The sequence below is a fragment of the Bubalus kerabau genome, chromosome 4 (assembly GCF_029407905.1).
Source record: "Bubalus kerabau isolate K-KA32 ecotype Philippines breed swamp buffalo chromosome 4, PCC_UOA_SB_1v2, whole genome shotgun sequence".
Classification (NCBI taxonomy): domain Eukaryota; kingdom Metazoa; phylum Chordata; class Mammalia; order Artiodactyla; family Bovidae; genus Bubalus; species Bubalus kerabau.
In genome coordinates, this window is record NC_073627.1 from 135,885,274 (window position 1) to 135,906,754 (window position 21,481).

The 21,481-nt window shown below is 55.8% G+C and overlaps 2 protein-coding genes across 2 annotated transcripts in view; one reads left to right on the top strand and one right to left on the bottom strand.

Moving 5' to 3' along the window:
* Nucleotides 1–3,881, top strand: part of BMP1 (bone morphogenetic protein 1) — a 47,291-nt gene extending 43,410 nt beyond the window's left edge. The window contains exons 19-20 of the mRNA XM_055578695.1: nt 758–1,008; nt 3,177–3,881. Of these exons, the coding sequence (XP_055434670.1) occupies nt 758–1,008; nt 3,177–3,311 (386 nt within the window). The 3' untranslated portion in view covers nt 3,312–3,881. The remainder of the gene's footprint in view (nt 1–757; nt 1,009–3,176) is intronic.
* Nucleotides 3,882–10,890: 7,009 nt separating this feature from the next.
* Nucleotides 10,891–18,082, bottom strand: PHYHIP (phytanoyl-CoA 2-hydroxylase interacting protein). Its single transcript, XM_055580270.1, has 4 exons — nt 17,918–18,082; nt 16,345–16,519; nt 13,927–14,044; nt 10,891–11,747 (listed from the first exon to the last, which is right to left on the bottom strand). The coding sequence occupies exons 1-4, from the start codon at nt 18,080–18,082 to the stop codon at nt 11,213–11,215; spliced, it is 993 nt and encodes a 330-aa protein (XP_055436245.1). The 3' UTR covers nt 10,891–11,212.
* Between the last annotated feature and the right edge of the window lie 3,399 nt (nt 18,083–21,481).

Sequence of the window (21,481 nt, forward strand, 5' to 3'; positions counted from 1 at the left end):
CAGGCCAGCCGTGGCCTCTGGGGGCTTGGCAGCTTCTTGGAGTCGTAAGCTACCTGCTGGGGAGGTCCCAAAACTGATGGATCCACAGCCTCCCCTCCTTCCTTTCAGCTCAGGCCACGCCCACCTACTTCCCCCCCTCCCCTCAACCCCCACCGTGAGCCCAGGTGTCCCGGAGGCCAGAGGACGTTCAGAGAAGGTGTGGTGTTCAGAGAAGGTGTGGTGTACACGGATGGCCTTGCCCTCGTCAGCCCCTCCCAGCACAGGGTCACACACTGGAGGCCCGGAAGTCCATATGGCTCTCAGAGCTGCTATGTTTGGCCCACATTGTGTTTTTTAAAAACCTGAGCCAACATTTAAAAATTAGGAGTTTTCACATAAAACCCAGATGGACATCTTCTCACTTAAGAACGGGAGCTCTGGCGTCACAGAGCCCACATTCTTCCATGACAGCTATCAGCTGGAGCAAATTAGCAACGTTCTCTTTCAACAAGTGCATCCTCCCTGGGGCCTCCACGGAGAATGGCCTTTCACCCGCTGTGTCCCTGGGCCTCCGTGGGCATCTCTCCAGAGAAAGAGCAGCAGAGCACTAGTTCCAGGCCAAGTCCTGGGCTGGATCCAAACCACCTATCTCTAGCCATGTGGCGCTGTCCCAGGGCCTCCATCCGGCCAGGAGGGCTGCACGTGGGGAGGGACAGTGCCTGGGCCACAACTGTGCTCCTGGGCGGCAGCTGACCTTGTGTCTCCCTCCTCCCTCTAGAGTGTGGTGGCCAGGTTCGGGCAGAGGTGAAGACCAAGGACCTTTACTCCCACGCCCAGTTTGGCGACAACAACTACCCGGGGGGAGTGGACTGTGAGTGGGTCATCGTAGCCGAGGAAGGCTATGGTGTGGAGCTGGTGTTCCAGACCTTCGAGGTGGAAGAGGAGACCGACTGTGGCTATGACTACATGGAGCTCTTCGACGGCTATGACAGCGCTGCCCCCAGGCTGGGGCGCTACTGTGGCTCAGGGGTGAGGCCCCCACACTCCTCACACCTCTCACCCCAGCCCAGGGACCCGGTGCCTCTGTAGACATGTGCAGCAGCCCCTGCCTGGCACTTTGCAGGGGCCAGAGGTCCAGCCTGGTGGGTCTCCCAGCTCACAAAGGCCCACCTGGCCCTGGGCCATCCCCACCCAGGAAACAAGGTTGTTTCTGGCTGACACTGAGGTTCCTGCACCCTCTGGGATAGACCCTACCCTGACCCAAGCCTGCTCAGCACCACTTCAGTTGGGTCTCCAAGGTAGTTTGCATTGGAGTTCCCTCTGCCCCCTCATTCCCTTGCCCTGGTCCAGAGGCAGCTGAGCAGGGCCCAGAATGAGGGCAGAGGCTGGGGCAAGAGCCAGGGCCCAGGGCTGAGCTGAGCCGCGCTGGGCAGTTATCCTGGCCGAGCCATAACAATACCCTCATCTCTTCCGCTGCCAGTTTCTCTTCTTGGTGACAGGCCAGCTGGTCCCGAAGCATATTGGTGCTGCTGTCCAAGCAGACACTGAGCATCATTTCTTGGTCCATAAAATGGTACTTTCAGAGGCAGTGGGCAAGAATTTGCTTGATAGGGTTTTAACTAAGGTCACAGGAAAACCACAGAGGTGGATTTATTTTCCTCCAGGCAGAGCCTGTGAATTCTTTGGTGGTTTTTTTTTTTTTCTGTTCTTTTTTAATCCTCGCTTCCTTCAGAGAATGCCATCTTCCTCTTCCCATTCTACATACCCACACACACTTTGGCACATGTACTCACACTCATATGTACACTCAGACATGCCCTCCTGCCCATCACTTCCTGCTCCCCTGCCTCTCATGGCCGTGCCTAGGACAGCCTGGGTGCCCCAGAAAGGGTTAATCTTCCCAGGAGCTGCAGCAGCTGCTGGACCCAGCATTGGCCAGTGCAGTCTCCCCTTAGGAGCAGAGCTTCAGCCTTTGTCAACTGGCAAAGGATTGGGGGGACAGAACTGGGGGGATGGGGACATGGAGCACACAGCCCCCTTGCCAGACGGGCTCAGCTGCTCTGGATCCCTGGGCTACCAAGCGAGTGCCCCCCTCACCACTTTGCCCTTTGCATCTCCCTTGACCTGACACCTTCGGGTGAGTCACACACCAAATTGGGTGTCCCCAGGTGGCTTCTTGCAGAGACTGCCATCAGGCTGGAGCCAGCAGGAGGGGACTGGGGAGGGAACCCAGTTCCGTCAAGGCTTCCTGGCATGGTTGCTGGAAATATCCCCAAGGTTCTTGGAAATGATCCTTTCCACGCCTCGAGGGCCAGGGCCTCCGTGTGCTGATGCTCCACGGGCAGCTGCTACTCTGAGCGCTGCACACAGAGGCAAGGAGGGGCTTGCAGGAGCCTCGGAAGGGGCATAACCTGGAGCCCACCATGGCCCGCATCTGAGGAGGGGAGGAGGAGAGAGGCCAAGTCCAGGTCTGGGGGATCCAGCTGTCCAGTCTTTTCCAAGAGACAGGCGGATTGCAAGAAGGCAGCTGACAAATTACTCCCTTTGCAAATCCCTTTGCAAAACTCTGACACATCCATCCTCTTATTTGTCTCCCCCGCCCCTGCCACCTCCACCCACCTTTCTAGACTTGAAGAGCAGAGAGCATTTGCTCCTTCCTGTTTGCTTTTGAAGGGAGTGAGGCCCAGAGAGGGGCAGTGCATTGCCTGAGACTTCACAGCTAACTAGTTAGGCACTGGGTACAGAATGGAAGTGTGACTCTGAACTTAAGACAAGCCCCCCATACCTCCCCTACTCCAGCATGCATGCTAAGTCACTTCAGTCATGTCTGACTCTTTGTAATGCCATGGACTGTAGCCTGCCAGGCTCCTCTGTCCATGGGAGTCTCCAGGCAAGAATGCTGCAGTGGGTTGCCATGCCTTCCTCCGGGGAGCCTCCCAACCCAGAGATCACACCCATGTCTCCTGCACTGGCGTGCGGATTCTTTACCACCAGAGCCACCTGGGAAGCCCTCCCCCTACTCCAAATGCCCCATTAAACTCCAGCTCACAAGAGTCCTCCTCCTGCTTCAAGGCACTGGGGGAACCTGGCGGGAGTCTGGAGCCACCCGCCTCCCTTATAGCAGGAGAACTTAGGGAGGGAAACAGCAGTCCCGGCCCCCGGTCCTCAGCCTCATGCCCACCTCTTTCCTCTAACAGCCTCCTGAGGAGGTGTACTCGGCAGGCGACTCTGTTCTGGTGAAATTCCACTCGGATGACACCATCACCAAAAAAGGCTTCCACCTGCGGTACACCAGCACGAAGTTCCAGGACACTCTACACAGCAGAAAGTGACCGCTGCCCTCACACGGCAGGGATGGGAGACCTGCTGCCCTCGGTCACCTGAGCCGGACAGCGGGGGGCGGGCAGAAAGTGGGTACCCCATCTCTCCCCCCTGGTGCCAGGACCTGCGGGCTGATGGTCCTGGTGAAGCTGTCCTCGGGAGGTGGGGCACTGGACTCCCACATGAGCTGCTGCCCCACGATCCCTTCCTCCCTCGCCCCCAACCCTGGGAGTGAGGGGCCAGGGCCAGGGTGCCAGAGCTTGCCCTGAGACACTTGAAGTGGCCATTCCTCTCTGGGGCCCAGCCCAGTGTGTGAGGACCCGCCCACCTTCCCCGCCCATCTCCAAGCACCCTATTGTGTATAGCCAGTGGCATATCTTCATTGTAATGTACGTTTCCCACCCCTCCCCCCCCCATTTGGTTTTGTTGGAAGCCCCCACCTCCCCGTTTCCTGGGGCGTGAATTTCCGTGCATGTCCCACAGGAGCCACATGCGGCTGCGGCAGGAGGATGAAGGAGAGGGGGTGGGGGCATCAAGACAGGGCTTCTCTCAGGCCCAGCGGCTGGTCAGCCACACCAGGGCACCCCAGCCAATAAACCGAAAGTGTTACAGCCAGTGTCCTGTGCCAGAGGCTGTCTGAGATATGGGGGTGGCAGTGGAGGGGGGTGGTGAGGGTGCACATCTTCCAGATGTGAGTCTGGGGCCGGCTCATAGCCAGGACACCTGGCCTCGCCGGCTGCCCTTCCTGCCTTGATTCCAGGGCCCCTGAGAGTGTGATTTCACACTGGGGCACACACAGATACGGATGCCTTGCACACTTGAGCCTGCAGGCACCCCTGTACCTCATAACCCTTCCACACGACCCAAGGGGCAGAACAGTTCTGTAAAGCGGCTATACAATGGGAAGGAAGGAGGTATGTCAACGGGATGATGGCGTGTGTCTGTCTAGACGGTGTCCAGCGGGGTCTTCTGTCTCTGGGTCTGGGTGATGGGCTAGAAGAGCCCACCACCCAGACCCAGAGTACCATTATGGGCCAGAGCAGATCCATCAGTCAGCTCCCAGTACCTTCCTTCCTGAAGGTCAGACCCCTGAGTGCTGGCCCCTTGGGACCATCTCTCTTCCGGGAGACAAGAGCCAGACACTAGGCAGCCACAGAGCAAACATTCCAGCTCTGGCCCCCTCTCCCAAGGCGACCCATGGCTGTGTCATGTCTGGTCTCTCCTTCCTGCCTCTGCCGCCTTCTCTCTTCCTAGCCAACGGTGAGGTACAGACCTCAGACCTGTCTCCCCGGAGGCCAGCAGGAGAGAAACCACATCCCTGCTCCTTTCTTTCAAAGGACCCTCTCTCCCTACTTTCTGTGGATCTCACAGGGAAAGAAAACCCAGAGAGGACCCAGCTTTCCTGCCTAGACTGGCTACTCCCAGATTCCAGAGCAAGCCAGGGGTCTGCTCCAAGCCCTGGGGCTCCCTGAGGGCCTCCAGTGGGACTGTGGGTCTTTTCCTGGCCCTAGACTTCTCCCTATAGCAGAGTCAGATGTGCCAGAAACTAAATCTGGACTCTGGGGTGGGGGGACCCACCCCCAGGGAACAGTATGGAGTGTTGCATCCCATGCTAAGTCACTTCAGTCGTGTCTGACTCTGTGCGACCCCATAGATGGCAGCCCACCAGGCTCCCCATCCCTGGGATTCTCCAGGCAAGAACACTGGAGTGGGTTGCCATTTCCTTCTCCAATGCATGAAAGTGAAAAGTGAAAGTGAAGTCGCTCAGTCGTGTCTGACTCTTAGCGACCCCATGGATTGCAGCCTAACAGGCTCCTCCGTCCATGGGATTTTCCAAGCAAGAGTACTGGAGTGGGGTGCCATTGCCTTCTCCGGTTGCATCCCATACTGGTCCTTTAAAAAATGGAAACCAGACACATGGCTAGTGTCCCATGTGCAAGTAGGCTGATGTGACCCCACGGTCAGGCTGCAGCCCTCTCTTCTAGTCCTGACTGCAGGTGAGGGAATGGGTGATGGTTGGAGGGCCAGCTAGGTCCCAGGCTGTGATGTCATGGCCACCCCTCTACCTCCTCTGAGCAGAATGTTCAGCACAGCCCAGAGGACCATGAACAGAACAGAAAGGCCCCCAAACCATTTGGAGCCGCCCAGGCATCTCATCTGGACACTGCCAACCAACCTGGGCTCAGCTCTGCAGCAGAGTTCATCGTCAGTGGTCCCAGCTCCCCTCACCAGCACCCCCGGGTTGCTCTGAAGCTCAGAGGACCACACTCTTGGTACAAGCCACATGTGTGAAGGGAGCCAGGATCCTAGCCCAGGTCCAGGCTGTAGGGCAGAGAGTACCCCATCCTCCCTCCAGGTCAGCACAGCCAGACGCAGGTCAGGACCGACCCACACAGCTGCCCAGGGGACCCATTCCTAGGCTCCATCACCGCCGTAGACTCGGGCCCCTCTAATGAGCCAGGGGCCTGTGCTGGTTGGGCCCTCCATCTTTCCTGGGCCCCTCTTCCCGGAGGCTACCTCTGGGTAGTGAAGGCTGCTTGGGAGCTGGCAGCAGGCCATTTATACACATTCCAGAACTTAATGAATGATTCTCCAGACCCAGCCCATCCTCACCTTCTGGCTGCTTGCAGGCTTCAAGACTAGATGAACCTCAATGCAGCTGCCCAACTGTTCAGGTGATTCCACGTCAGAGGACAGAACCCTTCCAATTCCAACTGTCCCCAAGCCCCTGAGATCCCTCTGAGGTCCCCTAGTCCTGAGTGTGTGGCCAGCAGCAGAATAATTAGAATGATCCTGTCCCAGATGGTGCTTCCAGCCTGGAAACCCAGGTGGAGATAACCCCAAACCCTGGAGCCCCAGGCTTTCCTCTCCGGGTGCACTTCTCTAACCCCTGGGGGACATAGCCAGCCCTGGCCTGGCGGTCAGGAGACCTAGCTCTGCCTTGCTTCGTTCTGTGATGTTGGCCAGTTTGTTCCCTCTCTGGGCTTCTGCTCCCCAGTCTGTCGTCTTTCCCCAGCAACCCTTCCTGTCAGGGTGTAGTCTCCAAGAGTCAGGCTCCTGAGGCAGCTGGGGGCTTCCAGGGCCAACTGTTGGCTCGGGTGCAGAAGAAGGAAGGTTGGATACCCGTCACTGCTCCCTCACTCCTTTTTGCCCCTCTCTTTCCCTTTCCTGCACTCTAACCCCACATGCTTCTCGGTCTTGAATGTAACATAGCCAGTTTCTGGACTTCCTGGGCGATCCAGTGGTTAAGACTCTGCACTTTCAATGCAGGGTGTGCAGGTTCACTCCCTGGTCAGGGAACTAAGATCCCACGTGCTGAGAGGCATGGCCAAAAAAAGTTTGAAAATAAATAAAATATGATAAAATAAGAACATAGACGATTTTGAATACAAGCTTTCCCATTTGGTGACTGTGTGTCCCTGGGTGAGTCATTTAACTGCTCTGAACCTTGGGTTCTTCATCTTGACCCAAAGAATGATAACACAGAGAGAAAGGAAGAGATACACACTGAAGGGAGCCTGTCAAAGCGCCTAGCAAATAGGCAGTCTGTAAATGGGTCTTCTTTTCCTGTCATCCGCCAAACAATTCTCCAGTTTCCGGATGACGTGTTTCCTGCGCTAAAAGGAAACGTCTGGGTTCACCAGTCTCCAGTCGTGCGTTAGGAGTTGAGCGCAGAACCGCATCTGTCTGCCAGAAAGGGCAATGCTTATGCCACGGTAGGGCGGGGCTTGCAGGGCGGCAGGCGACATATTTCTTTCTAAGCTGGTAGACTTTCTGGGCACCTCCCAAGTCACACCCTGTGCTTGACTGTCCCCACACACAAGACTGATTCTAGAATCTGTGAAGAGATCTGCTGTCCCAGTTTGCAAAAATAGTAGTGCCTGACTCGGGAGCGGCTAGATGTTTCTCCCAGAGTCAGGAGGCCCCCAACCCAGGCCCCCCAACCCTGCTGACCAGTCTGCTTCTCCTGCTCCAGCTCCCTCCCACCCTCCCAAGCCTCCCCTCCCCCATCCCAGGAACATCTGGTTCCAATCTCTTTCAGATGCTGTGGCCAAGCTGTTTTATGGCCAATCACCTCAGCTCAGCTTCCTGAAGGCCTCCCTCTATTTCGGGGAATGGTCCCTCCTCGTCCTCTTCCTTGGAACCCCTACCACCTCTTTTCCTAACATGGAGAAGAGACGCATGTCAGAGCCAGACGAAACTGTGAGGGTCCTCGGAACTGGCGCCTTCTCTCCTACTTCCTTGGAGGGGGCCTGTCATCCATCCAGGATTAAAAGAAAGATGCTACTCCGGGGGAAAGGAACAGATAGGAAAGTATGGATATATGTCTGGACAGAGGAGACTGCGTATGTGTGTGAGTCTCTGTGTGTGTGTATGTGTGTGTATGCATGTGTGTGTGGTGGAGGGTTAGGAGTGTGTGAGGCCATGTCCATGTGTTGGGTGTGTCTGTGTTTATACCTGCACAGCAAAATACCCCACCTGTAACCTGGAAGTGCCCTTTGGTGGCCAGCCCCCCACTGTCCCTCCCTGACTGCACTGGAGCAGGGCTAACTTGGAGCCCCTCTGCTGGACAGTGGCTGCCACAGTCTAAGTTTGTTCTTCACCTTGCAGCTCTCTGTGGTCACCAAGGCTGTCTTCCATATCCAGCCCAGGGAAGCAGTGTGTGTGCGTGTGTGAGTGCACATGTAGACCTTCTACCAGGTCAGATTAGAGGGACACTGATCAAAAGGGACCCCAGGGCAGACGCCAGCAGATGACCTGACCCAGCTCTATTGGACAGGTGCCTGGAGCAATGCTGGAGTGCCAGAGAGTGGCCATCTGGGGAGAAGCAAGAAGAGGCTCTCCGGAGGAAACCTATTTGCAACCCCACCACCACCTCTGCTTCACCTGGCTTCTTTATCTTCCACTAAGAGGACCCTGGAAGCCAATCTCTTCTCCTAAAAACCCACAAAGGATTTGCAAAAGGAAGATTGAAGCCTGTCCCTCTCGGGGACACTGAAAACCACTCAGGTCCTGCCCAGAGGTGAAAGGATGGACCCTGGAGGTCACCGCCCCATCTTTAGAACCCTGTGCACGCCAAGTCACTTCCATTGTGTCTGACTCTTTCTGACCCCCATGGACTGTAGCCTGCCAGGCTCCTCTGTCCATGGGATTCTCCAGGCAAGAATACTGGAGTGGGTTACCATGCCCTCTTCCAGGGGATCTTCCCGACCCAGGGATCAAACCCATGTCTCTTATGTCTGCTGCATTGGTGGGAGTGTTCTTTACCACTAGTCCCACCTGGGAAGCCATCCTAGAACCCTGGGCTCCGAATATTCCCCGCTACGCCTTTAAAATAAGCTTCCTTGGCACTTTTGACTCCACAGTGCCCCCTGGTGTTATTCAGGAGCTAGGCATGGACTTGATAGACCAGAAGCTCTGTGGAGACCATCCTGAAGGCCGCTGTGACAGAGATCTGCCCCACCCCTGTCTTACAGTCCCAGGGGATTCCTGGCATACACTGGGGAGACAGGCAGTGAAATACGAGGATTCTAGCTTCTAAATCAAATCCAGGGCATTGCTACCTACTGGCTGTTAGACACAGGCAAGCCTTTTAACCTCCTTGTGCCTCAGTTTCTTCATCTGTTAAATAGGAATCATAGAGGGTGGGGGGACTAAAGGAGTTGTGTGTGAAAGCACCTGGCTGGATGCCTGGGCACATAGTAGGCTCTCGGGAAGCGGCATTTACCCTTCAGCTTTCCTTCCTGGTGTAAGGAGGCCAGGCCCCAAGCTTTGGATGACACATGTTCATTTAGCTCTGAGCCAAGCAGTGTCACGGAGGTGACTCTAATTTTTCTGGAGCTTTTCCACTCCAGCAGAGAATCATTTTAATAAGTCCATAATAACAGACGCAGAGGTGACTCAGATCCACAAACGAGGAGCCCTGCTGGGGAGGGGACACTTGGGCTCTGGGGGAGGGGAACTCAGTGGCTTGTGGGGCTGATGCAGTCCAGGTGGCTGCAGTGGGAGGGGCTCCAAGCAGGGGGCCTGTGGACCTGTGTCACACTTCCAGATTGCTACAGGTTCTCCCCGAAGAGGTCTCAGTTTTCCTATCTGCAAAGTGCAGAGTAGCACCACATTGACCTCCAACGTCCTTCCCAAGCTGGAGATGTGGCTCTGCTTTCAGAGCCCTGGCTCCCACAGTGAGTCCGGAACACCCTTGGAAAGGATTCCAGGTGGCCTGTCCGAGCTCCTCTGTGACTTTACAGCTTGTCCACCCCTCCCCCCACCCCTTCCCAGAGCCCAAGGAAAGGCAGGGCTCTCAGGCCATGGTGGTTTATTGATGCAAGCACAGCACAGGTGGGTGTGCCCCCAGCCCAGGGCAGACACAGGGCCAGGGGAGGGGCAGCGGGCCACCCCCTCAGCAGAGGGCAAAGGGCCTGGGGCCCACGTCCTCTCCTCCATGCACCTCCCACGGCCCCCAGCCCTGATCCAGGCCACAAAGACAGATGACCACACCATTCCCTGTGGCTACAGAAGAGGCCACCAGCTGTCCCATTCGCCCGCTCACTGAGATATGGCCTTGTTGGCCCGCTGCCCCCTTCTGTCTTTCATCACAGAAGTCCGCTGTCACTGTGGAGGCTGCTCTCCTTCACCTGGCATCCTTCTGCCACCCCTCCAACAGCTGGATGCATTAGTTGACGCCTCTCCTCATCACCCACCAGGTCTGCTCTTCTTCACGGTCCACCCTCACCACTCCCATGACCCGTACAAAAGTAGGAAAGAGGTGAAAACACTGAGTGGCCCGGGAAAGACTTCACCAAGAACTCCCCAGGGAAGGGACTCTCCGCCAGGAGGCTGGCTTCGCGGTGAGGTGAGGAGCCAACAGTGCCGGGGGGCGGGGGCGCGAGGTGGCGGGGGCGCAGGGAAGCCACGGTCCAGATGACACGCAGGCACAGTGCAGTGGCGGCGCCCCGGCAGAGTGAGCGAGCAAGCGCGCAGCCAGGTGGGGTACCAGGGCCCTGTGGGAACGCCCTCGCTTCCAGTTCCACGCCGGGACCCCTCGGCGTGAGGCCATCCACTCCCAGCTGAGGAAGGGGTCCCTCTGGGTCTCAGGGGTCTCTGGCCCCCTCCTCGACCCCAGTGGCTGCCACTGCACACCCCAGCACTCTGAGCAAGGGAGAAAGTCCGCTGGGATTTACACCATCTCCAGGCAGAAGAAGGGGAACCCCCCCAGCAGCCAGGTGCCCCCAAAGCCAAGAGAAAGAGGGCCCTTTTTTAGAGGGCAGGTGGATAAGGAGAGGGACGGCTCTCCCCATGCAGGAAGAGGGTGTTCCAGGGCAAGGAATAACGGGGTGGAGTTGGGGTGGGGGGGGTCACAGCTGTGCAGGAGACTATTTATAGAGGGAGAGGGTGGGGCCTGCAGTAGGACGCCCCCAAGGCCCGGCTCGTGGGGGAGGGGGCATTCTGTGATTGGCCCTGAATGGGGTGGGTGGGGCTAAGGAAGAACACGCCCACAGCTCTCGGCTCACCTCTGGAGGCAGGCAAGCTACAGGTGGGTCTGCGAGGGAAGGCTTCCGTGGGAGAACCCTAGAGGGGCAGGTCTCCTGAGATGGAGGCCTGGCATGAGGCAAGAAATAGCAGGGCAGGGAAACCAAAGGAAAGGGGAAGTCTCCAGAAATCCACCCGCCCTCCCCACCAACCTGCTGAGGCTAAGAAGCCCTCCCAATTCGGCCAGGCATGGGCAGGCCATGCCTGCCAAGGGACCACCCTCCGTTGCTTCTAATGCCCTGGGGAAGGGAAGGGAAGAGGGAGATGGATGGCGTGGAGGGAGCAGGGGGGCAAGGGAGAGAAAGCCAGCTCCCTGCGTTTATGCCAGCCATCACCACCCTGCTTGCCATCTCTCCCTAACTCCCTGGCTCCCCAGGAGTCCCTAGCGGCCCACGCTGATGTTGCAGGTCTTGCAGCTGGGGTCTTTCTTGGCGTCGGCGGTGGACAGGCTCATCAGCTGGTGCCCGCTGATCTCCCCCAGGGTGCCCAGGGACAGGTCAACCGGCTCGGTGTAGATGATCTCCAGGATGAGGTCCTGGGCATGGCGGAAGACCAGCTCCCCATCCTCCACGCTGCAGGTCAGGAACTTGTTGCAGGCAATGTCCAGGAGAGGCAGACGGTCGCGGCAGAAGCGGTCCCCCAGAGAACCCTTGGGGGCCAGCACCAGGATGGCGTAGTGGTAGGCCGTGTACATACAGTAGAAGTCCGCAAAATAGAGGTTGGTGCTGGGGTTGAAAAGGCGCTGGGCGGGGATCTGGAAGCGCCAGCGGCCGTAGGGGGAGTCCTGCGGGGGCTGGCCAGTGTTGAACTCCGTATTGCAGCTGAAGAAGACACCGTGGAGCATGCCGCTGGTTGGGGAGCCGTGGCTGCCGCTGTTGTCCTTCAGGTAGGGTTGCAGCATGTTCCCGCAGTGGGTCCTGCCCACCGCAGGGGGAAAATAAATGCCAAGAGGAAGAGAAAATGCTTTTGGTTAGCTGGACTGAGGCTTGGCGGCTGTGGTGTGACCAAGAAGGAAGTCAGCCCAGCTCCCAGTTCTCCCACCAGCTACCGCCTCCACCAGTCACAAATAGAACATTCCAGAAGGCAAGAGAAGGGATGGGGCTGATCCAGCCCACTCCTTCACGGAGGAGAGATTTGAACCTGCCACTCCCCAGCTTAAAACCTTAAAAGCTTTTGATGGGGCTTGCACAAAAAGCAAGATCGGGAAGATCTGGTCTTTCTTGTCCCACCTCCCACCACCCCCACACTCACAGGTAACACCCTCCAGCCATGCAAGAACCCCACCCCAGGTCTTTCCTGCCTCTGTACCTTTGCAGTGCTCTTCCCTCTGCCTGAACTGCCTTTTCTACCTTTTGCCACCTGGCCTGGCAAACTTCTAACCATCCTGCAAAGTCCAAAACAAGTGTCCCCTCCCTTCTCCTCTAAAACCTTCCAGGGACTTCCCTGGTGGTCCAATGGTTAAGAATCTGCCTTCCAGTGCAGAGGGTGTGGGCTCAATCCCAAATTGGGGAACTAAAATCCCATGGGCCTTGGGGCAACTAAACTTGTGCACTACAACTAGAGAGTCTGCACACTGCAAAAAAATATCCCACGTGATGCAACTAAGACCCGAGGTAGCCAAATAAATAAATATTAAAAAAAAAAAAAACAAACTTCCAGGAACAGCAAACACTTATATTCAACAAAACTTTGACTGCTTACTGTGTGCAGGGCACTGAACTTTATTCAGCAATCACACACACTACATTCCATCCGGCTGTACTGTCCCCTTGATAGACTCAAGTTTGCAGGAGCGGGGGCTATGCCTTTATTCTTTTTTCTTTGGCTACACTCTACAGCATGCAGTGATCTTAGTTCCCTGACCAGGGATTGAACCCTGCAGTGCTATCATGGAGTCTTAACCACTGGACCACCAGAGAAGTCCCTATTCATCTTTATATTCCAGCATATATGGATGCTCTGCGTCTCTCCCTTGCTTGCTGATAGAGGAGCCCAAACTGGGCCAGTGTCCTCCCCACTCACCTACTGCCTCCCTTCTTTAGTATAAACACAGAAGACCCCCTGGGGTCAGGTCAGAATGCCCCACCCCAGCAGACTGCTGTGATAAAAACAGTAACAGCGGCAGCTTGCCCTGACCCAGCCTTAGAAGGACTTGGAGCCATATCAGGCAGCGAAGAGTGGATGGGCAGCCCCTGGCCCTTCTGGCCCTCTGGGCCTCAGTCTCCGCATTTGTAGGCTGAGAGTATTGGATCAGATCACCAATTTTCAGACATGTTAAAAATACTTCAAACATTCAAGCAGAACCCCTCTTGTATCCCCCAAGGAAATTATACACAGGCAGGCAGAGGCAACAAACCTGAAGCTGCCCTGGCTGGATGATGGGGGCGGGGCTCACCCGGCCTCATCCTCTGAGTTCCTCACTGACCCTTCAGCACCACCCTAGGATGCCCTGAGATCCTTCCCCGGAGCCTCCAGGCTTCCCAGCACACAGTTTGAAGATCACGACCCTTCTTGCTCAGAATCCTCTCACTCGGTGTTCCCCTCACCACCTCCCTTGAGACCAGGGCCTGAATTGGAGGGACAGCTGACCTGTAGCCTTGTGTGCATGCATGCTCAGTCACATTCAACTCTTTGTGAACCCATGGACTGTAGCCCGCCAGGCTCCTCTGTCCATGGGATTTCCCAGGCAGGGATACTGGAGTGGGTTGCCATTTCCTCCTCCAGGGGACCTTCCTGACCCAGGGATCAAACCCACGTCTCCTGTGTCTCCTGCTTTGGCAAGTGAATTCTTTACCACTGTGCCACCTGGAAAGCCCAACCTGCAGCCTTAGAGCTCAGCAAGAGGGACTCAGCAAAAGGGAGGATTAAACCCAGGACCTCATTCACTCAGGCTTGTTAGTGCAGTGCCTCCAGGCAGCCCCATTCTAAAGCCCCTTTCCTTCTCTGGAGCCCAACACCCCTCCCCAGAACCAGCCTGGGATATAGGGGGATGGTGAGGACACCAGAGGAGGGTCTGGCAACTAACAGGGTGGAGGTGACCTCGGAGGGCCAGGGTAGTGGGCAGAGCCACGGCAGGAAGTCCAGAGCTGGTCGTACCTGGCATGCTGGAAGTACTCCTTATGATGGTTGCGGTAGAAGACAGAGAAGCGGAGCATGCGGCCTGCAATCTGCTCAGCCTTCTCCTGTAGCTGGGCCAGGTGCTCCTTGGCATAATCTGCAAGAGTCCAGGTGGGTGAGCTGAGGGCCAGGCGGGGGATCACAGCTTCCCCCTCAGATCACCCACTGCCCCCAGGGTGCAGGGGAAACCAGACAGTCACAGCACCTGGGACCAGAAAGGACTACCTGGCCTGGCTGGGAACTTGGGCAGCTGGAGGCTGTCTGTCCTGTCACCTCAATGCCCTGTGACCAGAAGCTCAGGGCTCTGCACTAGAAAAAGGCAGAGGGCTGCCCAGTTATACAGTCATGTCGAGGGACCCAGAGACTGTAATCCCAGACCATTCTCATGTGAAAAGAGATCCAAGAGGCAAAAGATTGAGAGGAAAGAATCTGAGGTCCTTTGGAGACAGCCCATCAAATCCAGCAGGTATGAGCCTGTCCACACCACTATATGGAAGTCAGGTGTAATTTCAGGACAGCAAGGAGATCAAACCAGTCAATCCTAAAGGAAATCAATCCTGAATATTCATTGGAAGGACTGATGCTGAAGCTCCAATACTTTGGCCACCTGATATGAAGAGCCGACTCATTGGAAAAGACCCTGATGCCGGGAAAGATTGGAGGCAGGAGGAGAAAGGGGGGACAGAATGAGATGATTGGATGGCATCACCAACTCAATGGACATGAGTTTGAGAAAACTCAGGGAGATCATGAAGGACAGCGAAGACTGGCATGCTGCTGTTCTTGGGGTTGCAAAGAGTCAGACACGATTTAGCAACTGAACAATAACTGAGGGGAAACTGCAGACAACTGAGGGGAAGAAAGGGTTAGGGGCAATGACTCTGCCTCAGCATCCCAGGAGAAAGGAGGAAGGCTGGAAACAGGATGGTAAAACTGGACTGGATGGGCCAGGCCAGAGGCTAGGGCTGTGGGGTCCAGGCAGGGCTGCTGCTCATCTAGACAGTACCTTTGAACGAAGCAAGAAAAGCTGCCCTTTCCTCCTTGCTAATGCAGCCCTGGCCAGGGCGTTGCATTGACAAGAGAAGGAGGAACTGGATTGCAGCCATCCCCAGCTCCCAAGTTTGAATGAACTCCCACTGCATGTAGAGTTCTGGGGTACACCAAGAGACTTTCCCTGCAAGGTGCAGGAGTACCTCCAGAGAGTGGGGTTTTGAAGCCAAGTTAAGGAAAAAAACAGCACTCAAAAGAGAAAGGCAGGTCAAGGAGAGCTGGGGCACAGACCTTGGCAGAGGATGGAGTCAGCAGCCTCTGAGGCCTGAGGCTAAGGATGTTCCTGCCCCTTCCTTGTGACAGGGGAAGATCTGGAGCAATTCTCACGTGGACAACAAAAGAATAGAAGATTGTGGGGCAGGTCCTGGGTCACCAGTGACTCAATATGCAGAAGCCCCAGTGTTTGTTCATGTTGGAGTTTGCAAGTTAATAGGCAAGTTTGTGAGACCATTTTCCGAGGCTGAGTGGAGGCTCAAGACAAACAAAATGTGATGGTCCCACCAAGTGTCCATCAACCAATGATCAATAAACAAAATGTGGTCCATCCACACAATAGGGTGTTATTGAGCTTTAAAAAGGAAAGAAATTCTGACACATGCTACAACACGGATGAACCTTGAAGACATTTTGCCAAATGACTAAGTCAGTCACAGAAGTGCAAATACTGTATGATTCCCTTCATATGAGATACTAGACTGTAGCCAGCCAGGCTCCTCTGTCCATGGGATTCTCCAGGCAAGAATACTGGAGTGGGTTGCCATTCCCTTCTCCAGGGCATCTTCCCAACCTAGGGATTGAACCCAGGTCTCCCGCATTGGGAGGCAGATTCTTTACTGTCTTAGCCACAGGGAAGTCCCATATGAGATACTGAGAGTTGTCAAATTTACAAAAAGAGTAAAGGTGGTTTCTGGGGCATTCAATGAAGGGGAAAGGTAAGTTGTTGTTTAAGGGGGCATAATGTTTCAGCTTGGGAAGATGAAAAATTTCTAGACATGGATTGTGTGCCAACATGAACATACTTAATCCTGCTGGACTGTACATTGAAAAATGGTTAAGGTGGTAAATTTATGTTATGTGTGATTTCCCACAATTATGCTTGCCCCAGGCCAGAGAAGTAACTCCATCCCTTTCCAGAAGTGGTATTGTCAATGCAATTAGCAGTGCTCGCATCTGCCTCCTGCATCAGACTGCAGGCTTTGGGGTAGCAGGAGTGGGTCTCATCCACTGTGTCAACCAGAGCATGGTGCCTACATATAGCAGGAGTTGCTAAATGCATGCTGGGTTAAGAGGAAGCCCCCTCCTGACCATCGCTAAACCAGCCAAAGCAGCCAGACAGCAGAACCTCACCCCCAGTGCAGAACTCGACTGTCTCACTCCAGCCAGACACCAGGTACTCCCCGTCGCTCTGCTTCACGGCAGTCTGCACTGCCACACTGTATTCAGTGCGAGGACTCAGGAACCAGTGGCCTCTCACCGTCATAGGCAGTGGCACAGCCTTGGCAACAAGCTTGGTGGGGACATCCTGAGAAGTGAGGTGCAGACAGAGAGCCAAGAGTCAAACTGGAGGTCACGTCCACCCTTGGCATTCCCCCAGGCCTCTCACTCCCCCGATGGCCACCTTCCTGTTGAAGATAGCCGGAGTCTTAAGGACTCAATGGCTCGGTGCCCTGGCCACCATTTTCCTGCAGAAGCAAGAAGTGGCCATTGGGAAGGCTGTACAGATCCTCCCTGGCCTCCACCCCCTTAACCCCTGATGCCCGTTCTCTTGGGAACGGAGGAGAAAGGCCAGTGGGGTGGAGGCCCGCAAAGTTGAGGGCGGTGAGACCTTCATTTTCGAGGGACACCTCGAGAGCGCTGCACACTGCAGCGCCGTCTCCACGGCAACGGCAAATGCTGAGAAGCCAGGGAGGAAAGGAAAATATGCCTTCTTCTTTGGGGGGAGGAGGGTTAAGGGGGTGGTGTTGAACATTCACGTCACCGTGGCAACTGGCCTGCCAAAAGACACCCAGATTGGAGAGCCAGTTCCAAAGAAAGAGAGGGTGAGTAACCCACACGATGCGGTCGTCGTGGGAACCAGCTCCTTCCCACCTCACTCTTCCCCCTACCTCTCTGCCAGCTCGCCAGCTCGAGAAGATGGAAGCCTTCCTCCTGCCCACCCCCACACTAGCTCTAACCCAGGGGGAAAGGACACCCCAGCCATCAGAGGGCTCACCACGCCATCTCTTTTCTAAACCCAGTGAAGGATAGGCCAGAGGGGGAGGGCAGAAAGGATCACGAGGGCCTGCATGCGTGTGTGCTCAGTCACTAAGTCGTGTCCAACTCTTTGCGACACCATGGACTGTGGCAGGCCAGGCTCCTCTGTCCATGGGATTCTCCAGGCAAGAATATTAGAGTGGATTGCCATGCCCTCCTCCAGGGGATCTTCCCCACCCAGGGATTGAACCCGCCTCTCTTCTGTCTCCTGCATTGGCAGCCAGGTTCTTTACCACTAGCGCCACCTGGAAAACCACCCCTCAGGGGCCTGAGAACCAAGCAATGGGCCCCACCCCTGCCCAAGGCCCACCCCATCAACAACAAGGCTGTTTCCTGAGTTAGGGGTTTTGTCAGACCCCTGAGACATCCCCAGGTGTGACGTCTGTGGCCCCACCCTGGCTTTTCCCACCCCGTGTGAAGGTCCAGTCACGATGCTGATGGTGCTCTTCAAGGTATGCTGGGCCCGACAATTACCTCCATGAAGCCTCTCACAAGCTGGCATTATTATTATTATTATTCCCTTTTTACCGGGGGAAGAGAGAGGTTAAACTTTCCCAAGATTCCCCAGGAGGAGCTGGGCTGGAGTCGGGCCCTCTCTAGGCATTCTGCCGGCCCGCCTCCTTGGAGAGCAGCCTCTGGGAGGAAGCACTCTGGGCGGTGTGCTCACCCGGTGCTTGAACTTGTTGGAGTTCTTATTCTCCTTCTTGTTCAGGTCGATGAAGTAGTGGGTGACCCTCTCCAGGTCACTATTCTCCATGGTCCAGGAGATGCGGAAGGAGTCGCAGGTGATGTTGCTGACCTCGATGCTGTGGGGCGTGGACAGCAGCTCCATGCTCCCCGCTGATTTGGCTTCTGTGAGGACTTCGGAGGGAAAAAGAAGCTTCAGTACCTCCCTCCCCGCCCCGGAACCTTCTAGAATGTCTTGCTCCCACCATCCCTTGCCAGGTGGAACCTTGAGGAGCCTTCACTTGTACCTGCCTTGTCGGATCTGATAGGAAGATGGCATGGGGAGGGCTGGAGGGGTGGAGCTGAAGGTGGGCTGGGGGGCCCCTTGGCGGGGGCTCTTGGCTCTCTCTTCAGAGGGGTCTGCAGAGCAGACGGCACCTGACAGGTGGCGGAGGCAGTGGGAATGCTGCAGACGCAGGGCGGGACAGATTTGCAGCAGATGGAGCCGCGGAGGGGGGCCTGCAGCCAGCAGGCGTGAACAGAGAAGGGGGGTGCCGGAGGTGCAGGAGTGGCGAGACGCACCCGTCGGAGATGGGCTGAGGGCGCAGCAGGCAGGGGCACCAGCAGCCCAGAGGCCTGGGTGCCAGGGCTCTCGAGCCCAGGCCCCCCTCCACCCTGGGGGTGACTCAGCAAGGATCACCACGGAGGGGCTGGGAGCACAGGCACCATGGAGATGACATGGATCCACTGGTGGCATGAGGGGCAGCAGGCTGTAGCTCTCTTGCACCTGTAACTTTTCAACTCCATTTTTTTCTTTTTCTTTCAGCAGATCCTGTGGTTACTTGACTCTTCAATGACTAGTTTTTAACCTTTACATCTCTTGCAGGCCAACTACGTGCTAATAATTTCACAAACATCATCTCGTGCAAGCCTCACAATTATTATTATTGTCCCTATTTTACTGATTAAATAGCTGAGGTCGGGGATGGAGGGTGGTACTAAGATGCCAAAGGCCACTCAGCTGGAAAATGATTGGAATGCAGGTCTAATTCCACAGTCTAAGCTCTTTATCTTTAAGCTAAGGTTCTGTCCTCTTGTGTGTGTGTGTGTGTGTGCACGCGCGTGTGTGTGATGCATGATACATGTGTTATGTGCTTGTGTATGCCAGGTGCTCATGGTTCTACTGCTATTTATTTTTCCTCTTTCCATCCTTCCCTTTCAAGGAATTGCCTTCTCTCTCACCTCTTTCTATCCCTGGCTGCTGTTCCGGGTTTGAAAGGACCACAACACCATCACTCTCACCTGTACTGTAACTGGGACAAGCTGGCTCTGGCCTTGACTTTGGCCTGGCTCAAAGGACCTCTGAAGAACAGGGTGGGGAACTGAGAGGGAGGAGGAGATGGCAGAGGGGTGCTGTCTCTGGGCCAAGAGCACATGATCAGACTCTGCCCTGGGGTGTGTTCTCCGTCCCCCACGGAGCTCCTGCCTTCCTCAAGCCCAGTGTCAGCACGCTCAGATTTCTGGGGTGTCATCTCCTTTTCTCCCTGTCTCTCTCCCTCACCCAGGCGCTAATGGTGAGGGTACCTTGTACCTTCGAAAGCAGGTACTTCTAATTATAGCTCTCATAAGATCCAACCCACACTCTCCTGTCAATTAAGCCTGCTCCGGAGCCTGGCACCTCTAAATTAACCCATGGGCTGCCTGGGTAGCAGGCACAGGGTGAAGAATATGGGTGATGGCTCCCACCAGTCCTAGGATGTCACCTCAGTCCTTGCTTCATCTTAGCTTTCCACCCTAAAGTGTGTGCCTGCCTGTGATGAAATACAGCCAAATGCCAGTGGCTCCGTGTACGGGAATTCTATGGTAAACAAGCACTGTGTTGCTCCCAGGTCCACCCCCGAATCAAACAGAATGGGATGGGCGTCTAGAAACAACTGCATGGTAATAAAACAGTTGGTAATTCACAGGGACAGGTGTGGAGCTGGGGGAAGTTGCCATCCCTTGGGCTCCCAGTGAGGAGCTCCCTGGGAGACACACATGTGCCCCCTCAAATGCACCCACACACACCAACGCAGACACACACAAACACATCCCCCAGAGGGCCCAAGTGGCCGTCTCCCACCCACATGGGATGCAGTCTACGCTGACCCCGAGGCGGACACCCACCCCTGCCCCCCTACTCCTATTCTCATACTCTTTCTAGAGGCAGGGGCAGCCGTGTTTGGTGGTGAGGTCTCCAGCACCTGGCTCTTCCTTTCCTCTCTCCAGTTCTAGGAGAGCTCAGATCTAGCTTTGGGGAGCCCATACTAGCTTTGGGGGTTGACTGTGAGTGACTGGGAGAACAACAAAGCCGAGAGGACCAAGGGTGGGCGTGCACCCAGGTCTCTAAGCTCAGATGATGGGGAAAGGCAAGGTTTGATGGACAGGCTGAGATAGCCCTGAGAAACACCCATGGTCCCATGTAATCCACCCTAAGACAAACATTTACACACACCCACACGCAGAGGCACACGCACTGGATCTGCCCACCCACACCCACCACACATGGCTGCACACACCTCCTCAGACATCCTTGTCCTCCTCACTCACCTATGCACTCAGGTCCCCTCCACCACCTTCTGCATTCTAAGAATGTCCTACAGCTGGCTCTCCACAAGCTGTCACCTCCACACAAACCCACGCATGTTCACATCCGCAGGCTCTCACACACACGTATGCACACACGCCTTCCCACAAGCCATATTTGGGGAAGAAAGGAGGCCACAGGCACTAACATGCATGTGTGCCACCTCCGCCTGCTTGCACACACATGTGCATTCGCACACACATCAACCTCTGCCCATATTCTGGTATTCTCGCTCACAGCTCCTCCGGGCTCAAAGCCACAGACTTGGAGAATGTGTTTGTCTCTGCCAGGCTCTGCCAGCCCCATCCTTCTCATGCCAACAGGTTTGCGCACCTACGCAGGTGGACCTACCCATGGACAGAGGTTTCTGCCCACTCTCTCCACCTCCATCCCTCCTCCTGCTCCGGAGTTGTGCCTCCCCACCTAGAAACCCTCTGGTCGCATGCATTCCCCTCCCCCAACAACAAGCACTCCCACACACATGACAAGTGATATGTCCATCCCAGAAATATACTGCCTCACATCACCCCCAGCCCACACAGCCCCCAAGCTACTCAGATAACTGGTCCCCCACACATGGACCTTACATGCAAAAGAAACGTATGTTTCCAGACACACCACGCGTGAACATAAGTGCAGGCAGACAGAACTATGTACGCAAGCAAGCCTCTAGTCCCCTGACAAGCAAGCACTCAAGCTATACACACTGATGACTCCAGGCCGCCCGTGCCTGTTCAGAGCAGCCACTGCATGCCAGAGGGAACGCGTCCCCCCACCCTGTCCCCAGTGGCATCGCTGACTGCAGCAGAATGGTCACGGGGTGACAGTGGTGCCCCAGGGACTGGGTCCAGCTGTGAACCCTTTGCTGAGGGCCCAGGGAAAGGGGGACAAGGTTGTCGTCCCTGGCACTCCGGGTGGGCACCGCGGGCAGTGGTGGGA